This window comes from Pipistrellus hanaki (genome assembly GCF_964339955.1).
Source record: "Pipistrellus hanaki genome assembly, chromosome: 16".
Taxonomy (NCBI): Eukaryota; Metazoa; Chordata; class Mammalia; order Chiroptera; family Vespertilionidae; genus Pipistrellus; species Pipistrellus hanaki.
This window is the reverse complement of record NC_140518.1, coordinates 29,072,608-29,095,327: the sequence shown is the minus strand read 5'-3', so window position 1 is coordinate 29,095,327 and position 22,720 is coordinate 29,072,608. Positions and strand designations below refer to the sequence as shown.

The window sequence follows — 22,720 nt, the reverse complement described above, 5'->3', positions numbered from 1 at the left end:
TTCTCACATTAGTACTGCAAGTAATGATTCTCCTGTCCATAGTCATCCCTACTGAGGAAATAGATAGTTGTTCTTTTATGGCTTTCACTGTGTTTTTGAATTGCATATACAGTTTCAGGAGTTATTTATCCAAGGGAGATTAATGCAGATCCACTTATCCTATTTAAACTGTGATTCTGGAAGAAACATTAGTGGGTCTGGAATTTGGGACAGGGGCGGGTATAGAGGAAAGAAATTACGCATTTACCAAAACCAATGCCTTTGTGTCTCCATCTTTGCAGTCATCCCAGCCATTTGTGGGCTTTTTGTTTGTTTGTTTTTTAAGCACAGGTTTCAGTTTCTTAGAGACATTAGCAAGATCAATGAAATTACCATTTAAAAAAGCTGTTTCAGGCTTCTGTGTGTGAAAATTGTCTCCATTCCTATTTATAATGATGTATCTGTGGTATCTATAAAAAAAATTTTCATCATTTACGTAGACTAGAGGCCCAGTACATGAAATTTGGGCACAGGTAGGGTTTCTAGGGGCTGCCGGCTGGGGGAGGGGTCACAGGTGGTTAGCCAGCTGGTCCCTGCCCCTGGTCGAACTCCCAGTTGAACGCCCAGCCAAGGGGACAATTTGCATATTAGGCTTTTATTATATAGGACTAGAGGCCCGGTACACGAAATTCACGCATGGCGGCGGGACGGGGGTTCTCCCTAAGCCTGGCCTGCACTCTCGCAATCCGGAAACTATTGTGTATGGTCCCTAGGCCTGGCTGGTGATCAGGGCCTATTGGGGCTTTCCTTCCCCTGGCTGTCAGCAGCTGGCCCCACCCCTGCCACTGCTTGCCATCTGTGCAGCACTGCTCCTCTCCCCACCACCAGTTGCCCTCCCTCTGAGGTGTGATCACTAGCCGGCCCTGCACACCCGCCACAGCTTCACTGGCCGGTGGCCTGGGCCTTCCTCTGTGGCCGCCGGCCAGGTGGCCCTCCGTCTGCAGGGTGATCGATCACAGGGCTCCGCGATCAATCGCCCAGCAGAGGGAGGCCCCGCCCGCCTGGCCAGGGCTCTGTGGTCGTGGAGCCCCCGCCCCATCGATTGTCCCTCACACCAGTATGTGTCATGGTTTGGTTGTCCAGAAGATCATCCAGATGGTCATTCTACTGTTCGGTCGTTCTGTCGATTTGCATGTTACACTTTTATTATCATAGATGGTAAAGCATACTTAGCATTAAAACTCGCAACTTATTGTGACTTTTTCTGCCTTTTCAAAATAGCTCAAGGAAGCTTAGGAGGACCCCATATAATTTTTTCAGATAGTTAAATCTCAGAATAGAGGATGGTTTAGTTATAACATGAATACAGCTTAACACAGTGAATAATAGTTTCTCTTAAGTTTGGTCATTAATCAGATTTTACTTAAATCTAATTCAGTAATTCTGTTTGAAAAACAGGTAAGACGCAGTGAACACATATTAAAAACAGTCTGGGTCAACTTCTTGTTGGCCAAGTAGTAACTCTTTTCAGAGAACAAATGAATTTCTAAAGTTGCAGTGACTTTGACTTTTGCTAGTTAAGAGTATTGACTACCTATCTGATTACATGTTCTAGTCGATTTCAGTGCACATTCTTCATGTGGTCGTCATCCTAAAAGAAAACGTGCTTTTTGTATCATCAGCAAACTTGGAGTCTTATTTAAGACCGTGCTTCTGATAAGGTGAAAGGAAGAGGGCTTAGCACTTAGTAAGTGCTTAGGAAATATTTAATGGAGGAATAAATTCCCTGATTCCTCCCACCCAAGTAAGCAAGATTCTAAGTAGCTTTCATAGTTAGCAAGGAAGGATAATAGTGAAAATAATTCAGAAAATAGAGGCAGGTGGCTTATTAAACACCATGTGTTGTGTTTTTTAAAGCAGTCCATAATAAAATACCCGGTGTTATAATAGACCTGAATTACCATATTAAAATTGCACATAAAATTATTCTCTTTAAGAATACTATTTAAATGTGCCAGTGAATTTTTTGTAGTTTTGGGTAAACTTGTAGGAATATAGAGTGCTATGGAGCAAAGGTATACTATGTTATTTATAAATAAGTTTTTTTTTAAGTGACTGGTAACAGACAATTTATATTTACTAGTTAAAAAATAGAGATAGCATAAAAGCTTTAATCTTGAGATAATCTTCCATTGAATCTCCTTCCAAATGTAGTTTTCTCCTTCGTTTGCTCTTATACTTTTATTCGTCTTCCCTCTTTTGGCTTTTTCCTGCCCTTTTGACTTTGGCAGTAACATAGTGGTATCTTTGTACCTTTATGGACTATTGGGAGGAATAGTAGTTGATTGTTTTTTGTTGTAATAAACATGGTTCCTGCTTTTGGACCTACGGGGGAAATTTTGAAAGCTAAGTGAGAATTATTGCCAGCTAATAAACTTCTCTGAGCTTTTGCTCTTTTTACTTGAATTCATATTTTTGAGCATTAAGCCTTTTCAAAGTCATGCTTTTATCAGATCTTATTTTATATACTTTCTTGCTTAGTGGATTAGGTTAAGGTTGCATAAGAAGAGCCAAATAACTGTGAACAGTGTACATTTATAATTAAAGCATTTTCTTGTGTATTTATTTACACGTTTCTTCCTGGTAGTTTTAGAATAATGAGAAAATAATTTCAAGAATAGATATTTTTAAATTATGGTGAGAACATTCTGAAAGAGCTAAATGTTATAATTTCAAAAAATATTATCTTTTCTCAGTAAATCTGCTTCTCTAAATAGAAGTAGTTTACACAGATTTTTAACGCAGTAAATGATAGCTACATACCATAAATTTAAAAAACATATAAAAACTGCATTTTTTAAGTTATATATTTAGTTATTATTGCCTTTGTAGGTAGGCTAAGGTTTGTACGTACCAAATCTCCGTAAGAAAAGGACGGTGTCTTCCTATTTTACTGCCACATCCCAATGCCTAGAATGGTATCTAGCATTTAGATGCACAATAACTATTTGGATGGATGTACAGATGGATGAGCAAATGTCAAACTAACTTGAAGCCTAAGTTATGGGTATGGTATTGAATGCACAGAATTTTTAGAATAAAATACTATGTGAGGTGGATTACATAATTCTAATTTGGTTTTTAAAATATTTTTAAAGTAATAGTTGTGCCTGGTCTAGTCCAGTCAGGAGTATTTTAATTTAAAAATAACTCTTTGACCTAGAAGAAGCTTTGAGAGATTAAACCAATATGTCTCTGTGGGTTTTGATGCTTTTTTCTTTTGGGTTTATTTTTTAAGACATTCTGATAAATGGTCAAATGTGTAAAAAATTTTAAGTAGGCTTACAATTTTATTCTATAATTTTCTCTGCAGTTTCCTCACTTTAATATTAATTAATGCTTATTTCTAGTTGAGCTGATAACATTCTTCTCCCAGATGTTGCAGAGCTTTTAACCTTCTCTGGTTAGAACTATTTTAGGAAGTAGCCTTGAAACAGAAAAATATGAAATTTTAAGAGTAATATTTCTTAAAGAGAGATTTTAAAAATCAGAATCTCTAAAGTGAGTTTTTCTATTTAGTCATTTAATGTTTATTTTTATTAAGTAGACTTTAAATTAAATGCCAACTATTGAAAAAAGAACTTTAAGTCAATTGAAGGATACACAGAGAAGTATTCTATATCGATAAAAAAAATCATGTAGATATGTTTTAATTGTGTGAACTATTTGTGATCAGCATTTCCTATAAAATTTATCAAAAGCTAGGAATTAACTGAAACATGTAAATATAAATATCCTCAAATCCACTTGGGGAGAGCTTTTCTGTGATTTATAGCCAGAAATAGTAGATATGATTATTTCAACATTTCTTGCTATTTATTTAGTGCTTTGGCTTAAAAATGTATTAAAAAATTAAAATCCAGAAATAAAATTCATCCCTCTAAATTCAGTTGATTTCTAATTTTTTGTTGATTCCATTTGTGTTACATTGATCGTGTAATTTTATGTACAAGCCAACATTGTTTTTGTTGCTGTATGTAGTTGGTGCTGTGACTTGTTTGTGCTCATCTCTGTTCTGTAGGCAACTTGCCACTCCCTACTGAATAAAGCTACAGTAAAAGAAAAAAAGGAAAACAAAAAATCAGTAAGTTTGGAGAACTTTTTATTAGCTGTTTCTTTCAAAGCAAAACCAAAATCTTTTGCTGTTTGTTAAGAACATCTTCACTTCAGCCTATTTGACCTTCACTGTAAAATCATTCTACTAATTCTGGCACAAAATAGCTTTCATTTCAATTAACCCTGGAATTAAGTTACATTGAAACATTCTCTGTGTTCCTTTGGTTTGATTTATCCCAAAGACATTTTGGGGGCATTTGTTACATCTCTGGTTTAATTTTATTATTGTTATTTTTTTAAATTGTAAATGAATGCAAAAGAAACTTAATTTCAAGGCCTTAGGAAATGCTGACTCTCTTCATTCTTGCTTCTTATTTGAAGTGATGTGAGTGGTTTCTTTTTCTAGAAATGAAAGTGTTTCTTAATTGATAGAATTATGTGGAGGGAAAGTATCACTTTCTAAATTTATCTAAAAGTTGCTAAATTTTATTTTTTTACTTTTGATATTTTTATCTAGACCATCCCAGCCAGAATTTAGATATTTGTGCTTAGATTATAAAAATCTTAAAAACCACTTTTACCTTAGAGAAAATCACTATTAAACTATTGGAACTGAGAACATAGTACTTTTGAAATTAAGGAAAACTCATTGAGTCTGTATTTATAGAGAAATATCTCATTTTGCAAACATGATCTGACTATACTTCCTACTACTATGAACTTCCTAATTAAAAAGGAAGAAAATTAGGGTAGTTAAGATTATTTTCTTCCCATGAGTGAAATTTATCCAAAATACAACATGCATTCATTTTAAATTTGCCATTATCTGTCAGTATGACTTATTCTTATCCAGCAGGCACTATCTAATAATTCTAGAGAAATAGGTAAAGGAAACCTTTAGGAGTCATGTAGGTAGTTAGCTTAAAAAGGTATGATTTAGAGCATACATCTGGTTTCATCTTTCATTCTGTGTCTAAGCTTTCCATATAATAATAAATTTCTTTTTTAAATTCAGAACTAAATTAAAATTTAGAAACATATGCTTTCATATCCATTCAGTATTCATTTTATGTTAAGTAAATTTGATCCGCTGTGAGCAAATGAATTGGGTTGGATGTCCATCTTGCTTAATAAAAACATTTCTTTCTAATGCTTCCGCCTTCTAATTCTCAGCATACATGGGTTTAACATAATATACACCATCACTGTTGAAATTAATTTACTGTTTCTAACACTCTTGTTCAGTGTTTTACTAATGCCATTGTGTAGTGTATCACATAAATTAAAATCCAGGCTTTCTGTGTTTCTATCTAGAGCATGTTTTCTAGCCTTCCTAACATTGCTCTATTTATTAAGATTTGTCTAAAATTGTTCTTTGAAATGTGTTTTGTTTTTTTTCTAGTGTTATTTTCAGATTTTTTTTGTTTTGTTTGCTTAAGTGTTTGAGTGACACCAATTTTGGAATGTGTTTCTCAGCACAGGTGATATGAGGTCCTCATGGAAACAAAGGGAATATAATTGGTAATTTGAGATATTTTAGCACATGTTCCCAAGTATGAAGACAGTATAGTCAATATAAATTTAAAATGCTGACTTATGGAGTTATGGCTTAACAGAATCTAAAGATCTTTTAAAAGCAAGCTTTCTCTTGGGGTATGTGTATCATGGATTGGAATATGTAAAATATATAGAGAAATATAGCTGTATAATCCTGTTATAGGTAATTCTGTTTATTATAATCAAATATATAATGTATAATTGAGAAGTTAATTGCCTCCCTAACTCAGGTAATTAAGTATGTAGGGATAGCAATCCTCTTGCTAATATATAGTTTAGGACTGCATTTATTTGTAACATGTAGTTCAGTTTTCACTAGGGGGATAAAGTCGATATTTGAATGATAACTGGTTCCAGCAAATAGGCTAGCCCAACTTTGACCTTTATGTAAAATGTCTTTTGGATCCAAATTAGATTTTTACAGATGAAGAAAACAAATGAGTATATGTATACTATGAGGTAAAACTATATTGGTGTTAATTAGTGGTGAAAGAAAGAAATATGTATTGATATTGATTATATTTTATCAAGTTTTAGTTTTAAAATATAGTGATACTATCATCAGTGAGATTCATAATTAGATGATACATGAAATAATGTGTGTTTCTGATGTGTGGATTCTTTGAGTTTTGAAATGAATTATTTTGGAGATGTGGAAGATAGTGAATGTATAGTACTTTTGTATATTCTTCTTTTGGGAAGTAATTTACTCACGTTTTCATTAAATTCTGATACTGAGTAGTGTTAAGTATAAATCAGGTATAAATGTGAGTCATATGTTAAAATTTTTTTTGTCCTAGAGAAAACCAGTAAATAGCTACTTTCAAAATGTATTTATCAATAAAAAGAACTCTTGATGTGCTCGTAAATTACTGATTTTTTAAAGATACTTTCACAGCAGGTTAGTATTTTATAAATTAACTGGTTCTCTGGAAACCAAGCTATATCTTTTAGCTTTAAAAAACCATTTCAGGATTGATTTTAATAGATTAAACTTAATATATACTGATTTAAAAACAATAGCAACAATCTGTTTGAAGTTGAATATAAAACAGTTTCTAATCCTCTTCTTGCTCACTCCCTCCTTAAAGGCTTTAACATTTTGCAGGTTTGTTGACATGTTTCCTCTGTTTTAAAATTAAATTTGGGGGCGGGGTTCTAAAAGAACCTCTCAGTAGCAGTGGTGGTCCGTGAATATTCTGAAACTATATGAAGAATTTTGTCTGTGTGTAGAATATGTTCATTTTTTTCCATTCCTATTCTTCCAAGGGTTAAAGCACTGTACGGGACTGTGAAAGCACTTGAATAGTCTTCTTACTTTTACTTCTAAAACTGTATTTCAGCTAAAAATAACCTAAACAGTATTTTGATTTGAAAGACATTCTACCAAGGCTGTTATATTTAGCTGCTTTCACCAGTTTCTCCTTATGTAAGTGTAAGGTTCTTCATGCAGTGTCACCAAGCACTATAACACAAGAAAAGCTTTCTAAGCTACATAGCATAAATGAAGGAGAGCATTCCTTATAACTCACCTCTGTTCTCACCTCTTCACAAAGATTTTCTTTGGCTTAAAATATCATTTTTTAATTTTTAGTAATTCCCGATCAGATATAATAGAAAAGTATTTTGAGATTTTAGGCAGTGAATAAAAACACATTTAAAATGTATACCACCAAAGCACTAAAGGGAATAGAATGGAATGAAATCATCCTTATTCTTTCCAGAGTTAATCTGGGTTCATTGAGCCATGTGAATTCATGAGAAGATGTCTTACTTCACTGAGGCATTGTGAAGATAATCAGAGTTATATGAGATTCTGCACATAAATCCCTTTTTTCATTTCCCCCAGTATCCTTTGAAATGTAGCTTCGCCCCTGGAATCCCAGAATGCCAAATAGAGTGATGTGGCTTTGCCCTTATAGTGGCTTTGCTTAAGCAGCAGCTAGCCATACTAAGCAAGAAAAGTTGTATCTGTAAAAAATGTAAATTTCAAGATAATTGAAATTTACATTTCAATTATTAGAGCTGAGCCAGTTTCATAAACTTTCCAAATCTATTACTTTACCTTCGAAGTAGAATGTTTATAAAGAGAAAATAAATTCATTTAAAATATTGGGCTCACATTGCTTTCCAGTATGGGCAACCATTTCTTGAACTCTTACCTTTTTTATGTATATACTTGACAGATTTATAAGTTGAGGTACACGTAAAGGTTCTCTTTTCTGCTGGTGGGATCCTTTTTTCTTTTATGTCCCAAGAATTCCTATTCTTCCATGGTTTAAATGATAGGCAGGTCCTTGCATTATATAGCATTCTGATGAAGAAAGGAACTGGTAATAATGTTACTTGTAAGTCAGTTTTTTCTCTTGATAGGAATCTAAGAAAATTAAGTTTTGTTTTGTACATGGAAAGCATTTTGCTCAAGAAATTTAATTATACCTGGTACACAACAAAACGTAAGTATGTACTACTAGGTGTTAGATGTTTAAGGGGTGTGCTGTTGAAAACTTAGCCATGTCTTACAAGTTGACTGTACGCTCATGTCTTATTAATCAGTGGAAATTTGGTCTGCTTTTGTTACTCTTCAAACCTGCATCATAAACAAAAAAATTAAGGCCTTTTTTTTCAGGTCTCTTCTACACAATTCACTTAATGAGATTTTTCTTTCTTCTTAGATACCTTTATGATGTTTTAAAATGAAGGCAAGAATTAAGGACGAGCTTTATTTACTGATGTTTTGGGAATAGGAAAAAATAGAAATGGGTTGTTCAGAAGAAAATCAGAGCTTTTGTTTAAAGTTTGACCTTTGAGTTCTTTCTCCCCATTTCCTTGTTTTAATTCAAACCACGTATTCAACTCTCAACTCCTTGTTTCTAGGTGGTTAGCCAGCGCTTCCCTCAGAACAGCATCGGTGCGGTAGGAAGTGCCATGTTCCTCAGGTTCATCAATCCTGCCATTGTCTCACCATATGAAGCAGGCATTTTAGATAAAAAGCCACCACCTAGAATCGAAAGGGGCTTGAAGTTAATGTCAAAGGTGAAGAATTTATTTTGATAATCTGTTTTAAATTTCTGTTTCAACTAAAATTTTAGAGTTTCATATTCACTGTGCTTCCTCTTGAGTTTATGTTCAAAACACCCTATAGTTTTCATTTATATGCTTTTGTTTTATTTTTATTACAGAGGAATTCATTAGACTGGTACCTGGGTATTATTATCAAGAGAAAATGTCTTCTTAAGATAGTCTTTCACATAGTCATACTGGAAATTCTGAAATGGAGACCAAAATGTGTACTGTGTGATTTTTTTTTGTTTTGTTAAAAAGTACAGCCGAAACCGGTTTGGCTCAGTGGATAGAGCATTGGCCTGCGGACTGAAAGGTCCCAGGTTCGATTCCAGTCAAGGGCATGTACCTTGGTTGCGGGCATATCCCCAGTAGAGGGTGTGTAAGAGGCAGCTGGTGGTTGATAATTCTCTCTCATCGATGTTTTTAGCTCTCTATCCCTCCCCCTTCCTCTCTGTAAAAAATCAATTAAAAATATATTTTTTTAAAGTACATTAAAATGTTTAATATTCATTTTTATGTATGTAAATATTCGCATGCATATATAAGAATTATATTTGGGAAATAGAAACAACTAGTATTTATAGAATGAGGAATAATTGATTTTAACTACCAGTAGAAATTATATCTATGACAAAATTCATGTTTTTTTAACAAATGTGTAGACTTCGTACAATAAATAATCTGACTCTTCATTACCTTGTTTCATTGTTTAGATACTTCAGAGTATTGCCAATCATGTTCTCTTCACAAAAGAAGAGCACATGCGGCCTTTCAATGATTTTGTGAAAAGCAACTTTGATGCAGCACGAAGGTAAGCAGCCTGCTCCTTAGTTGATTCTGTTTGAATCAAATACTTTTAATTTCACTGCAATCCACATATTTGTGTAAGGTTTTTTCTTTTCCCTCTCTAGGTCCAGAACATAGTTAATCTTATTTTGCTGTAAAAGACAGTGATGTAGTAAATCCATATTCTTTATAATTTGGTAGTGATTTCCGTATTTCAAAACCTGAAGGGATTTTTGACATATTACTAAAATAAAAGATTTAAGGATACCACTTTATGGAACAGAGGAAGAAGGAAATGATTCCTTTTAGTAAAAAAACAAACCTGAAACCAAAATAGTTTATATAGGTAATGTGTAACGGCAAAGTCACAATCTTTTTGTGTTAGAATATTTTTAAAAAAATATATTTTATTGATTTTTCACAGAGAGGAAGGGAGAGAAATAGAGAGTTAGAAACATCAACGAGTCATCAATCAGCTGCCTCTTGCACGCCCCCTACTGGGGATGTGCCCACAACCAAGGTACGTGCCCTTGACCGGAATCGAACCTGGGACCCTTCAGTCTGCAGGGTGATGCTCTATCCACTGAGCCAAACCGGTTTCGACGTGTTAGAATATTTTTGATACTTCAACTTGGAAGTGTATCTGAACTAAAATGTTACTCTTTCAACTAAAAAATGCAGATGTATACAATTTTGTTCATGAATAACTGGTAAACTTTTATGATTTTAGAAAACTTGAAGTCTTTTAGGTTTCTATAACTAAATAGTTGCTTTCTGTTTATTTCTGAGTTGTTGTTTTATCTGTAAACTAGGGATTATATTTTATTTACCTGTCTGAGTTGATTTTAGAGAAACAAATGAGATAGTTTATGAGAAAAGACTTTATAAATGCAAGTTAATGTCCAGAATTCTTCCGTCCCAACTCTAGTGTGACTCTAGTTGATCTGACACAGTTTAAGCTTGACTGTGAAACTCTCTTCCAACTTTATACCAACTTTTTTCTAATTGGAGTTTAAGAGGTATATTGTTTGACTGCAAACCATATTGGGGGAAAAGTGAAGGTCAGCCCAGAATTCATAGTCTAGCTAGCAAATTGTCCATAAAAAATTAAGAGAGCCAAGGCTCTGAGCCTGGCTGTGGCCTAACAGGTGATATGATTTAGGAGAGGTCTTTTGTCTTGCTGGGCCTCCATTTCCTTATCTGTAAGTTACTGGATTCCCTCCAAGGCCTCATCCATCTAAACTTTGTTTTTGTCTGACTTCGCAGCCTACTGTGAATCTGTAGCCAGGTATCAGAAATAGAAAACCATAGTTCTTCTTGTCCCTTCTTTTCTCTTGTAGTGACAGTCACGTGTGAATAAACAGTCAATATTTGTAATCTCAGTTACTTCATAAAGCTGCTTTATATAAATTTAATTCAGATATAGATATGAGTGTGTCTGGTTTTTAAAATTCTAATGATTTTGTATTTTTGAAGGTTTTTCCTTGATATAGCATCTGATTGCCCTACAAGTGATGCAGTAAATCATAGTCTTTCCTTCATCAGTGATGGCAATGTGTTTGCTTTACATCGTCTACTCTGGAATAATCAAGAGAAAATTGGCCAGTATCTTTCCAGCAACAGGTAAGATTTCCCACTCATGGGCATATTGAAAATTCTGTTTAAGACTATAGTATATTTAAATTTATACTAATAAAATTATTGGTCATGAATAATGCTTTTTACTTTGCATCATCTTAGAATTAGAATTATGGCTTGAAAAAAGAAATGTAGACACTTTCTAAAAATATCTAGGCAAAGGGTAAGTCATGTTAAATGATCAACAAGCTACAGAGGTTTTTTTTAAAAAATGTTAAGCTAAGAAACAACAAATTAGCCTTTTGGGTTTTGTGGTTTGCAAACTATCACATGTAATGTGTTTTGAGACAGAAGTTTAAATTTACTAGAAGATCAATGAGTATTGGCATCTGAAGAGCAGCAAAGAAAAGATATATAGAACATACTACAATAGAGATCCATGTCTACCACTTAGCTTTAACACTCGTTTTGCTGTATTACTTCAGATCTTTATATTTTATTTCTTGGGAGAAAAAGATATTTCTTCTTTCTGTATAACTGACAAAATAAAGAAACAATAGGTACATATGTCATAGATATAAAAATACAGTTATGTGTTTTCAAATTCTATAGAAATATTAGAGGCCCAGTGCACAACATTCGTGGGGGGCGGGAGGGGCAGTCCCCTCAGCTCAGCCTGCACCCTCTCCAATCCGGGAACACTTGGGGGATGTCCAATTGCCACTCAGACATTCCTCTCAGAATCCAGGACTACTGGATCCTAACTACTCGCCTGCCTGCCTGATGCCCCTAACTGCACCCCTGCCAGCCTAATCACCCCTACCGGCCTCTGCCTGCCAGCCTGATCACCCCTAACTAACTCCCCTCCCTGCCTGGTCTTCCTCAACTGCCCCCCCATGCCGACCTGGTTGCCCCTAACTGCCCCTCCCCCACTGGCCTGGTCGCCTCCAATTATGTCCCCTCTGTCCTGGTCGCCTGTTACCGTTTTTCCCCGAAAATAAGACATCCTCCGAAAATAAGACCTACTTACAGGTTTTCTTCTGAGTGAAATATAAGGCATCCCCCTGAAAATAAGGCCCCCCCCCTAGGCTAAACATGAGAGATTTGGTCCACTGATTCTGAAAGAAATGGGGTCACAAGAAATTCACCAGGAAATTCAGGAATTGGATTGTTATGATGATGTTCCAGAAGATGATGACATGATTGTCATTGAATAAATGAGTAAATTCTTGATACTGTAGGATTCACAGTTTGTCTGGTTTGTGTTGACAACTACCGTATACAGGTAATAAATTTCCTTTCTTTTCATTTAACAATAAATGTGTACCGTATTCTTCTTCATGGAAAAATAAGACATCCCCTGAAAATAAGACTTAGCGCATCTTTGGGAGCAAAAATTAATATAAGACACTGTCTTATTTTCGGGGAAACGGGGTACTACCCCCCTGCCAGCCTGGTGTCCCCCCCAAACCCCTCTACCAGCCTGGTCGCCCCATGCAGCCTGCTGTTCAGTTGTTTGGTCGTCCCTCACTAACACCCTGCCAGCCTGGTCACCTCACACAGCCCGCTGTTTGGTTGCCTGTCCGGTTGTTTCGGTTGTGACAGCCCCTGGGTTTTTATATATTAGGATACTGAATATAGTCTCTTCCACAATAGTCTATTTGATATGTCTTATTTAACTTATGCTAATATTTCATTGACTGACTATATCAATTTATTTTTTGTATTTCCTAATTGATGGATACTTATGTTTGTTTCCTGTTTTTCACTGTTTTAAATAGTGATGTAATAAAGAATTCCATACTTGTGTCCTTGTGTATTACCTAGATGTGTAATTGCAGCATTCTGGGGTATACAGAGTCTCAACTTTACTAGATACCACCACATTGCTTTTCAAAGTGTACATGCTAATCCACACTTTGACAAGTACTGTATGAGTGTTCCTCTTTATACTCATTCTCACCAATGTTTGGCATTTTCTTTTTCTTTCTTTCCTTTTTTTTTCTTCTCCCCCCCCCCCCCCCAATTTGATGTTTGTGAAATAATATCTTATTATCCTTATACTAGAGGCCCAGTGCACGAAATTTGTGTACTGGATGGAGGGGGTCCCTCAGCCCAGACTGTGCCCTTTCGCAGTCCAGGACTCTTTGGCAGACATCTCTCTCACAGTCCAGGGCCCCTTGCTCCTTATTGCCATCTGCTTGCTGCTCCTTACCACTTCGCTCACTGTTCCTTAGCACTGCTACGGAGGCGGGAGAGGCTCCCACCACTGCTGCTGTGCTGCCGGCTGTGAGCTCAGCTTCTGGCTGAGCAGCACTTCCCCTGTGGGAGCACACTGACCACCAGGAGACAGCTCCTGTGGTGAGCATCTGCCTCCTTCCTGGTGGTCAGTGTGCATCATAGTGACTGGTTGTTCTGGTCATTCTGCTTAGGCTTTTATTATACATATAGTTTTAAATATTCAATAGTTATTGAAAATCCATATTTACCCTGGTTAAGCAGAAATATATTAGGGACAACATGTTTAATTCTTACATAGTTGTTTCTCAAAATGGATTATTTTTATCCTGAGAAAAAGTGGATCAGAAGGTTACTTTTATTTACTAATATCCCACTTAATGGTAATAGATTAAGAATACTAGGAAAATAAGAATTACTTATGTAAATTTTGTATTGTGGGAGTAGTCCTATATCTAAGAAGTCTCAGTGTATAACATAACCTCAGACATCTTTTTGGTGCTCTTCACAAATAAGTAGAAACCCCCAACTGACAATGGAAAAAAAGGCAATGAATGACACTCTAAAGAAATGTGGACTGCTAAATGTGAACTGCTCCATTTTTCTAAGCAGTGTGTTATATTTAGGGATCACAAAGCTGTTGGAAGACGACCTTTTGATAAGATGGCAACACTTCTTGCATATCTGGGTCCTCCAGAGCACAAACCTGTGGCAGATACACACTGGTCCAGCCTTAATCTTACCAGTTCGAAGTTTGAGGAATTTATGACTAGGTAAAGTACCACCTTGATTGCTTTCTTTTTGTTTGAGGTGCAAGGTTTACTAGTAGGCCAGCTGTTCGATATGTTTATATTTTTGATAGAGGATTATCAGGAAAGATGTACCTAACAACTAACTACATTGCCATGCTTTAGGATTTAACTTTTTTCTTAACTTTTATATTGTTGAAATATGCTTTATTTTGATTTTCTTATAAAAATAATAGTATCTTATTGCATAGTATTTTGTCATCTTGCTTTGAGGTGTTTTGCATTAGTACTTATAGAAAAGCATGGATAACATTATTTTTATATTATAGTTAAAGAAAATACAGTAATATTGTAGTAACTATTTATGGGGCCAGGTGGGTACTTGAAATATTTGGGGAACCACTTTGTAAAGTATATGATTATCTAATCACTATGCTATACACCTAAAACTAATACAGAATAATATTGAATGTAAACTGTAATTAAAATATTAAAAAAGAAAAAAATACAGCTCAAAATGAATTAATTTGCCCAATTAATTAATTTGCCCAAGATTCCACATCTAATTCATAGGTCTTTTGGTTCTAAGCACTGAACTCTTTATACCACACTGCATCATTTTTCAGAACCCTCCTAAAAGTTAATGGTATTTAGATTGAGGCTCAGAAAATTAGTATACTTCAATATTGCTATAAGATTTTACATGTAATGTGCCTTGCATTGTGTCTGTTATTAATCATATTACAAGTACAATAATTCTCCCTTATCCACAGTTTAGCTTTCCACAGTTTCAGTTACTTGTGGTCAAATGTACTGAAAGTACTAATTGAAAAATTCCTGAATAAATAATTCACAAGTTTTAAATTATGCACTGTTCTGAGTAGTGGGATGAAATCTCGTGCTGCCCTGCTCTGTCCTTCCTGGGATGTGAGTCATCCCTTTGTTTAGTATACCCATGCTGTAGGCTACCTACCTGTTTGTCACTTTGTAGCTGTCTCAGTCACCAGGTAAACTAGTGCAGTGCTCATAGTCAGGTACCCTTATTTTACTTAATAATGAACAAAGCCAGTCACATAACTTTTATTACAATATTTCATTATAATTGTTCTAGTTCATTATTAGTTATTTTGTTTTTTTTCATACTGTGCATAATTTATAAATTGAACTTTATTATAGGTATGTGTGTATAGGAAGAAACAATAGTATAGATACAGGGTTTGATACTACTTGTGTTTTCAGGCATCCACTGAGGCTCTTGGAACGTGTACCCTAAGAATAAGGGGGAGTTACTGAAGGTCATAGTAATTTCTGTACACATGATTTCAACTGTTTGATATTATTGAAAAGTGTATGAATTCATAACAATCTCCTTTCTAACTTAATGTTTATGTTTAGCTCTGTTATATTGTTCTCACTGTAACAAATGTTTATTCCTATTAATTAAAATGACTATTTTCCACACAAAGCTTTCATATTGTCTTATTGAAAATTACATAATGCAAAAATATAAACCTATTTTTTTCCCCTAACATTCCTTATGATGTCCTAATCATTTTTTTTAAGGAAACCTAATTACTCCTTTTACCTAAGACCCTACCTTCCATTACAAACAATCTTTTGTGCTTTTGATGACTAAATGATTTAATATGTGTAAGATACTTAGAACAGTGTCTGATATACTATATATAAAATATTTAATAAATGTTATGTGTTATTATTGCTCTCTTGCAAGTTCCCATTAATGCTCTTTAAAACCCATTTTTCTTTTTTTTAATGAGGGTAGCTTTATAATTTTCTCAACTATAAAAATAACAATTATTAAATTATTCAAAATAAATCTAAAAAAAAAGTTAAAAATTTTTGTTATTTTGCCTCTTAGAGATAACTCAGTTAACATTTGGCAAATAGTCTCCCAGTCATTCATATACATATTTCTATTAATATTAAACAAATATTAACCAGGTACCAGCAACATTGTGGAATGAAATAATATAACTTCTCCTCTCCCTCATGCCCCAGATATAAGAAATATTAGGTAAAAGAAAATATATTTTAAAAATAAGTTATTTAAAAAAATACATAGCTGGGAGATAATTTCTGAGCAAATGAGCTAGCATCCAGTCAGGGCAGAAACATAATGAAATGGAAAATATGAAAGAAGTTAACAGAGGTTAGATGGTAGAATAGGAAGGTCTCATGTATCTACTTGGTGTTTCAGAAATAGAGCTTAGAATAGTAAAGAGGTAATATTTGAAGAGACAACAGATGAGAATTTTCCAAGGTTGGTGAATGACATAAATCACAGGTTAAAGACACACACTGAGTGTTCAGTAGAATGAATAAAAAATGAATCATGATTTCTTCAGAAATAAATCCATATGGGAATTTAGTATATGATAAAAGTGGTATTCAGAATCAGGCAGATTAAAATGGACTCTTAATAAATGGTGGTGATACAATTAAATAACTATCTGGAAAAAGATGCTTGTACTAGTCATGAGAATCAGCTCCCATGAAGAAGAAAATATGGGCAGAGGAAGGCCTTTCTCATTCAAAATCAATAAACCAGAAAAGAGGTGATAAACTGAATTCTTAAAAATCAATAAATAAATACTCAAAAGCTTCTTTCTGGAAAAAAAAAAATACCATGATTGAAAACAATTGCATGATAAATATTCTTGTCCACTAGTTTTCTTAGGTTAGTCATAAGAATTACTCTTTGTTGTTCAAAGAATGACACCTTGAAAATTTTGGTACATGTTGTCAAGTTGCCCTTCAGAGAGAGGGAGAAGACACCTGTCTACCTTTCTTAATATTTTGTCATTTTGCATATTTTATCATTGGTCTAATTGTAGATTTTCCTAAGTACTCAATGGACAATATAAAGCCTGTGACTCACTGTTCTTTTTTTTCTTGCAGGCATCAAGTACATGAAAAAGAGGAGTTCAAGGCTTTGAAAACATTAAATATTTTCTACCAAGCTGGGACTTCCAAAGCTGGGAATCCTATATTTTATTATGTTGCACGGAGGTAAGAAATACTATGTTGTAGTTTCTCTTAACAGAATTTTAAAAAATGATAGCAAATGTAGAGAGACAGCAAGTTTGATTTTCATCATTTGACTTTACTGGAATTGAAAACAAGTTTACCTGGGAGAATATAGTTGGGTAAACAGCCATCCTGCCCCAAAATGATGCTTAATGTATTAGAAATTGCTTTTCATACTATTTTATATTGGCTTCTCTTTCCTACATCAGTTTAAAAAAAATGTTTTTATTGATTTCAGATAGGAAAGGAGAGGGAGAGAGATAGAAACATCAATGATGAGAGATAATCATTAATCAGCTGCCTTCTGCATACCCCCTACTGGGGATCGAGCTCACAACCCAGGCATGTGCCCTGACCAGAACTGAATCGTGAACTCTTGGTTCAGCCACTGAACCACACCTCCTGAGCCCTACATCAATTTTTTTTTAATACTACCTACAGTGGATTAATTACCAAGAGTAAAAAAATCACAAAGAATCTAATGTTTTCAGGTATATTCTAAGTAAACAATATCCACAACATGATAATCAGTGACTTTTTTAAAAGCAGAAATGAATTTTTAAGTGTCTTTCTGAGAATTTTTAGTAATATGTTGTTTAAGACAGCATCAGTGTGATTTAACAAATAATTCAGAGAAGTTGTGGGAAATTTGTCTAAAGACAGCATAGGTGACAGCTTAGAAAATTGATTGTTTATTCATGCTGTCGTCAATTAAAGCTAGTTCCTAGAAAGCTTTTATGGAAATGATGTGAACTCCTTAACAATTGACATGATGCTTGCATTGCTTTCCCTTCCACTGTTTTTCTTTCTGCTTCATTCTGTCTTTCTTTTGATAACTCATCTGTGACATTATTTGGTCAGTTTTACTTTTTTCCATTTACCATGACATAAACTCGTGGTCAATTGAACCTTAGAGACAGTGTGATGTAATAGAGAAATCATCAGCTTTGGAATCTCAAGGACTTTAGTCTTAGTTTTGCTATTCGCTTGCTATAGAAATTACTCTTTCTGAGATCCTGAATTTAACATAAGTTAAGGAATTATGTCAAGTAGGCTTAATAGCCATGGGGGGCAAAAACTTGGCAGTGTATAAAAAACAAATGGAGGATGAGAAATAATGGGAAAAGAGTGAAGAAAGGAAGGTGGAAGATGGGAAACTCATTTAATCAGATAATTCAAATAGCGATAAGACTAAGTCCCCAGAACTGGGTTGTTAGTGTATCAAGAAAGTATAGAAACTTGCATTTATCCTTAGCTTGCCTCTTTAACAATCCTGAATAACAACTCTACACCTTCCCATGAAAGTCTTCTCTCCAACTTCATCTCAGTTGTTGTGTCTAAATTGCCTAAGGTAATTTATTTTTATTTTTATAATTGAGACGAACTGTATTTATATTCTAACCTAATCTTTAATACAAGTAGTGTATTTTGACTTTCCCTAATTTGGCTAAATAATGAAAAGTGAAACATTGGTAAGAGAGGTAAGTAGATGTGTGTCCTCCTCTCTCTTTCAATTCTTACTAGTTTAATAGAAGCAAAGATTTCTCAGAAACCTCAAAACAGGGTATTTTCTTCAGGATCAGATACTGTAAGGTTGTGTCCCTTCTCTATAATGATCTAGAAAGGCCAAATGAAGATAGGATGGGCCTGATGCATACATCCTCTGGGGTTAAATCTGGGATTTCCAGGAAACCTATCTACGTAATATGGTGACTTGAGGGTGCTGAGGATTCCCAGCTGTACTGTTTATTAGCTTATAATTGTAGGCAACAGAGTCATATTGAAAAACAAACAATATAAAAAGCCAGGGTCTGTAACATCCACAATGACTGAAGGCTCAACCTAACGCCCAGACTGCATGCCCAGCAGGCTCTAGTGGGTGGGGACTTGTGGCAGTGGGGATGGGGAAGGCAGGGATGGCACTCACACTCACAACTGCACACATGCACAGACATGGCACTCACACTCACACATGCACACACATGGCACTCACACTCACAACTGCACACACGCCTACCAGCTCATAGCCTTTTCTCCCTTTCTTTCCCTCTCTCAGAATGAGGCCCCAGGGCAGGCAGAGGGTGGAGGTGCCCCCACTGGTCCTGCCTCCTCTCAACTGGGAAAGAGGAAGAGGGAGAGAGGAAGGCAGGGAGGCTTGGAGGACTGCTGAGAAAAACAAAGAGAGAGAGACTGGGAGAGACTGGCATAAAGAGATGGAAACAAAATAGCAATATTAAAATATTTCCTCTAATTAATTACATTTTAATGTGCACGAATTTCGTGCACCGGGCCACTAGTAAGAAAAATAAAAGAAAACCTCAAATATACTCTGTACAGAATTTTAAAGGTCACAAAATCTTCATGTGAGAGGCAGACAGGAAAATATGACTCTGCTGCCAATTTTAGATTTTCAGTCCTTTCAGTTTTTTTTCTTAGACCTAGAGCTCTTCCTGGCCTCATTTTCAGCTGGTGTGAGCCCTGGCTCCAGGACAGAAGAGCACACAGTGCTCAGAGCAGAGAGCTCAGTACTTCACTGGACAAGGCCAGATGGTAATGAGGGCTTTGTCTCTGTACAGCTAACTTGTCAGAGAACACTTGGGTTCTCTTCGATATTGCTATGATTCTGTGATTTAGACTATCATATGTTAGTCTTTTGAGCTGTGGATTTCAATCTCCTTACAGATAGTCCACAGACATTTCAGACTCACAATGTCCAAAACTTAATTCACTGTATATTTAAATCATCTTATTCACACCATATTCTCTTTTTTAATATCATCCCCATCTCTTCTCATTCTAGAAACCTTAATCATTTAAAATGCTTCCCTCTTTCTTTTTTTTTAAAGATATATTTTATTGATTTTTTACCGAGAGGAAGAAAGAGGGATAGAGAGTTAGAAACCTCAATGAGAGAGAAACATTGATCAGCTGCCTCCTGCACACCCCTTACTGGGGATGTGCCCGCAACCAAGGTACATGCCCTTGACCGGAATCGAACCTGAGATCTTTCAGTCCACAGACACTCTATCCACTGAGCCAAACCGGTTTTGGCTCCTCCCTCTTTCTTTTACCTTCACTATCAGTTACTACATTTTGATTTTAGAAATGATATCTTGTGATAACAAATGAATTGATAACAAATCAATTAAGTTGTTTTAGTTAAGCCTTTACTATTGCTAAGAAGTCATTCTCTCAAGACGATAGGCCTCAAGAAACAGATGCATTAAAGTAGATTCTGAGGAGAAAACACACACACACACACACACACACACACACACACACACACACACACACACGCAGATTCTGCCCAGGTGGAGCCAGAATGGCTATCATGCTTTTTGACTCTCTTGACTTAACATTCAACTCTACATCATGACTTTCCTGTTTATGTATCCTTTCAGCTTTAGCTCTGGTTAATAACTCCTTTATTACCTCAGTATTAAATTCCAGAAAGGAACTGTGGTTCAGCTAAAAAAAATAAATCTCTGTTTGGCAAAGCATGTAATGCTAGGTTCTGGCTAGGCGGTAGATTCTGGCTGTCTCTAAGTCAAGAATGTGCTTCTAGCCCAGCAGTCTTGTGATTCAAAATGACTGCCTAGTGCTACTCCTTCATCGGGAGCTGTCTTTAGGTATGGGTTTCAATTTTGGGGTTTTTTTTGTTTGTTAGTTTGTTTTGTATATTAATGGTTTAATGTTAATTTTAGGTACCTTGCAGATGTATTTTGAAACCATTTCCCCACTACCATCATGGAGATTCTCTTATTAGCTCTTACCTGTACTAATGCAGCGTTATTCTCCTACTCCTAATCCCCAGATAACTACTTCCAGTTCACCTTAACATTGCTTCTGGAGGATGTTCCCATAAAACTAATCTCATCTCTCTCGCTGTGTCACTTAGCACCATTGACTCCCGTATAAAGCCCAGGTTCATTCAGGTATGCAAGGAAAGGGCTCCTTAATTTTGACCTTGGTTAGTGTCTAATCTTTTCTTGCTATTTGCTCTCATATACTTATGCTCCTGCCCTGTGGTAGTTTAAGTGCCATAACGACAAAAGGACAATTGTTGCAGTGTTGTTTATAGTGGGGGGGGGGGGGAGTGAAAACCATTTAACTGTGTTTCAAAAGGGAAATTATTGACTAAATGATGATAGTTGATAGTCTCTATTATGGAGTAATATGCAATATATTAAAGTTTATTTTGCAAAATGCATACTTGTATAAGCCAAAGGAGTATCAGTTGACCCACGTACCTAAGAAGATCAAGAGGTGGACTGGCTTCTTGCATGACCACATGCAGTGCTTAGAACAGTGTCACCTGGAGAACATCTGTCTTCTCTGCTTCTTGACTCTACTTCCTTTGTGCTGATTTTATTCTTAAACAGCTCTTCCTAAACTGGTTACAGTGGTTTGTGTTCTCCCAGCTTAACAACCCAGTAGAAAAACACCTGTTTCCTAGTAATTACAGCAAAAGTACTGGTCTTATTGGCCTGGCTTAAGTCACATGTTAATTCCTGAGGCAACCACTACGGCAAGGGGAGGAGAGGTGGTGGAATTGCATGGTTGTCTAGGTCTGAATTATGTGCCCATTACTGACTGGAGCTCAGTGGGGAAGCCAGTCCTACTCAAATCGCATGAACTGAAAAGAGAAGATTACGGAGCAGGGTTTCCCAAGGGAAAGTTGGATTGCTGGTATCAGGATGAGGAAAAATGAGTTCTGTGCTGGCAAACGTAACAAATCCTCTAATGCTGCTTTTAAAAGACCCAGAAATATGATCTGACATATATAAGGTGCAGAGTACTGTGTGTGTGTGTGTGTGTGTGTGTGTGTGTGTGTGAGAGAGAGAGAGAGAGAGAGAGAGAGAGAGAAAGAGAGAGAGAGAGAGAGTTGTATAGACTGAGCAATAATACATATTAAATAATGCTCACATTGTCTCAGGGAAGTCTGATTGTAGGAGGTAGAGAACCATTTATAATATTTCTGTTATATATCTCTGTACTGTTAGACTTGTTGCCAAGAGCACATATTATTTTATAAGAATAATTTATAATAAAAGCATAATATGCTAATTAGACCCGATGTCCTTCCGGATGAAACCGGGGCTGCAAGGGAAGCAGGGCCCCTGGTGGCCTGCTGGCGGCCGGAGGGAAGCCGGTCTGGGTGCAGAGGGAAGCCTGTGCCGGCAGCTCAGGGGAAAGAAGACCTGCTCTTGCATGAATTTCGTGCATCGGCCTCTAATTAAAAATATAAAACTTAAAAGTTACAATGAAGAGTCTTCCTCTTGAATACTGAAATACCTGGCAATTGCTTCTTGGGTAGTGGTAGTAATAGTAATAGCTAACATTTACTGAGTGCTCTCTCTGCATCAGACAAACTGCATATTATATGATTTTTCACTTAACCCTCACAGTAACTTTCTGAGGTATTGTTAGTAACAGTGATTGACATGTATACAAACTGAAACTTAGAGCAGTTGCTAGTCATTCCCAAACCTAGCTAGCAGAATGCCCTGGAGAATTCAAACAAACAAACATTTTCCCGGCCCTACTTTGGTTTGCCAAATCAAAATATCAAAGGTAGAGCCTAATTTATATATTCTAACAGG

General features: G+C 35.7%; 1 protein-coding gene across 10 annotated transcripts in view; it reads left to right on the top strand.

The window, feature by feature from the left end:
- NF1 (neurofibromin 1) overlaps positions 1-22,720 on the top strand; it is a 222,318-nt gene that overhangs the window by 119,230 nt on the left and 80,368 nt on the right. For 8 of the 10 annotated variants that reach the window (XM_084862720.1, XM_084862719.1, XM_084862717.1 and 5 more), the window contains 6 exons: positions 4,061-4,123; positions 8,530-8,688; positions 9,432-9,529; positions 10,981-11,127; positions 13,947-14,093; positions 16,989-17,099. In XM_084862720.1, the coding sequence (XP_084718846.1) occupies positions 4,061-4,123; positions 8,530-8,688; positions 9,432-9,529; positions 10,981-11,127; positions 13,947-14,093; positions 16,989-17,099 (725 nt within the window). The remainder of the gene's footprint in view (positions 1-4,060; positions 4,124-8,529; positions 8,689-9,431; positions 9,530-10,980; positions 11,128-13,946; positions 14,094-16,988; positions 17,100-22,720) is intronic. The other 2 variants (XM_084862721.1, XM_084862723.1) reach the window with 1 other exon arrangement.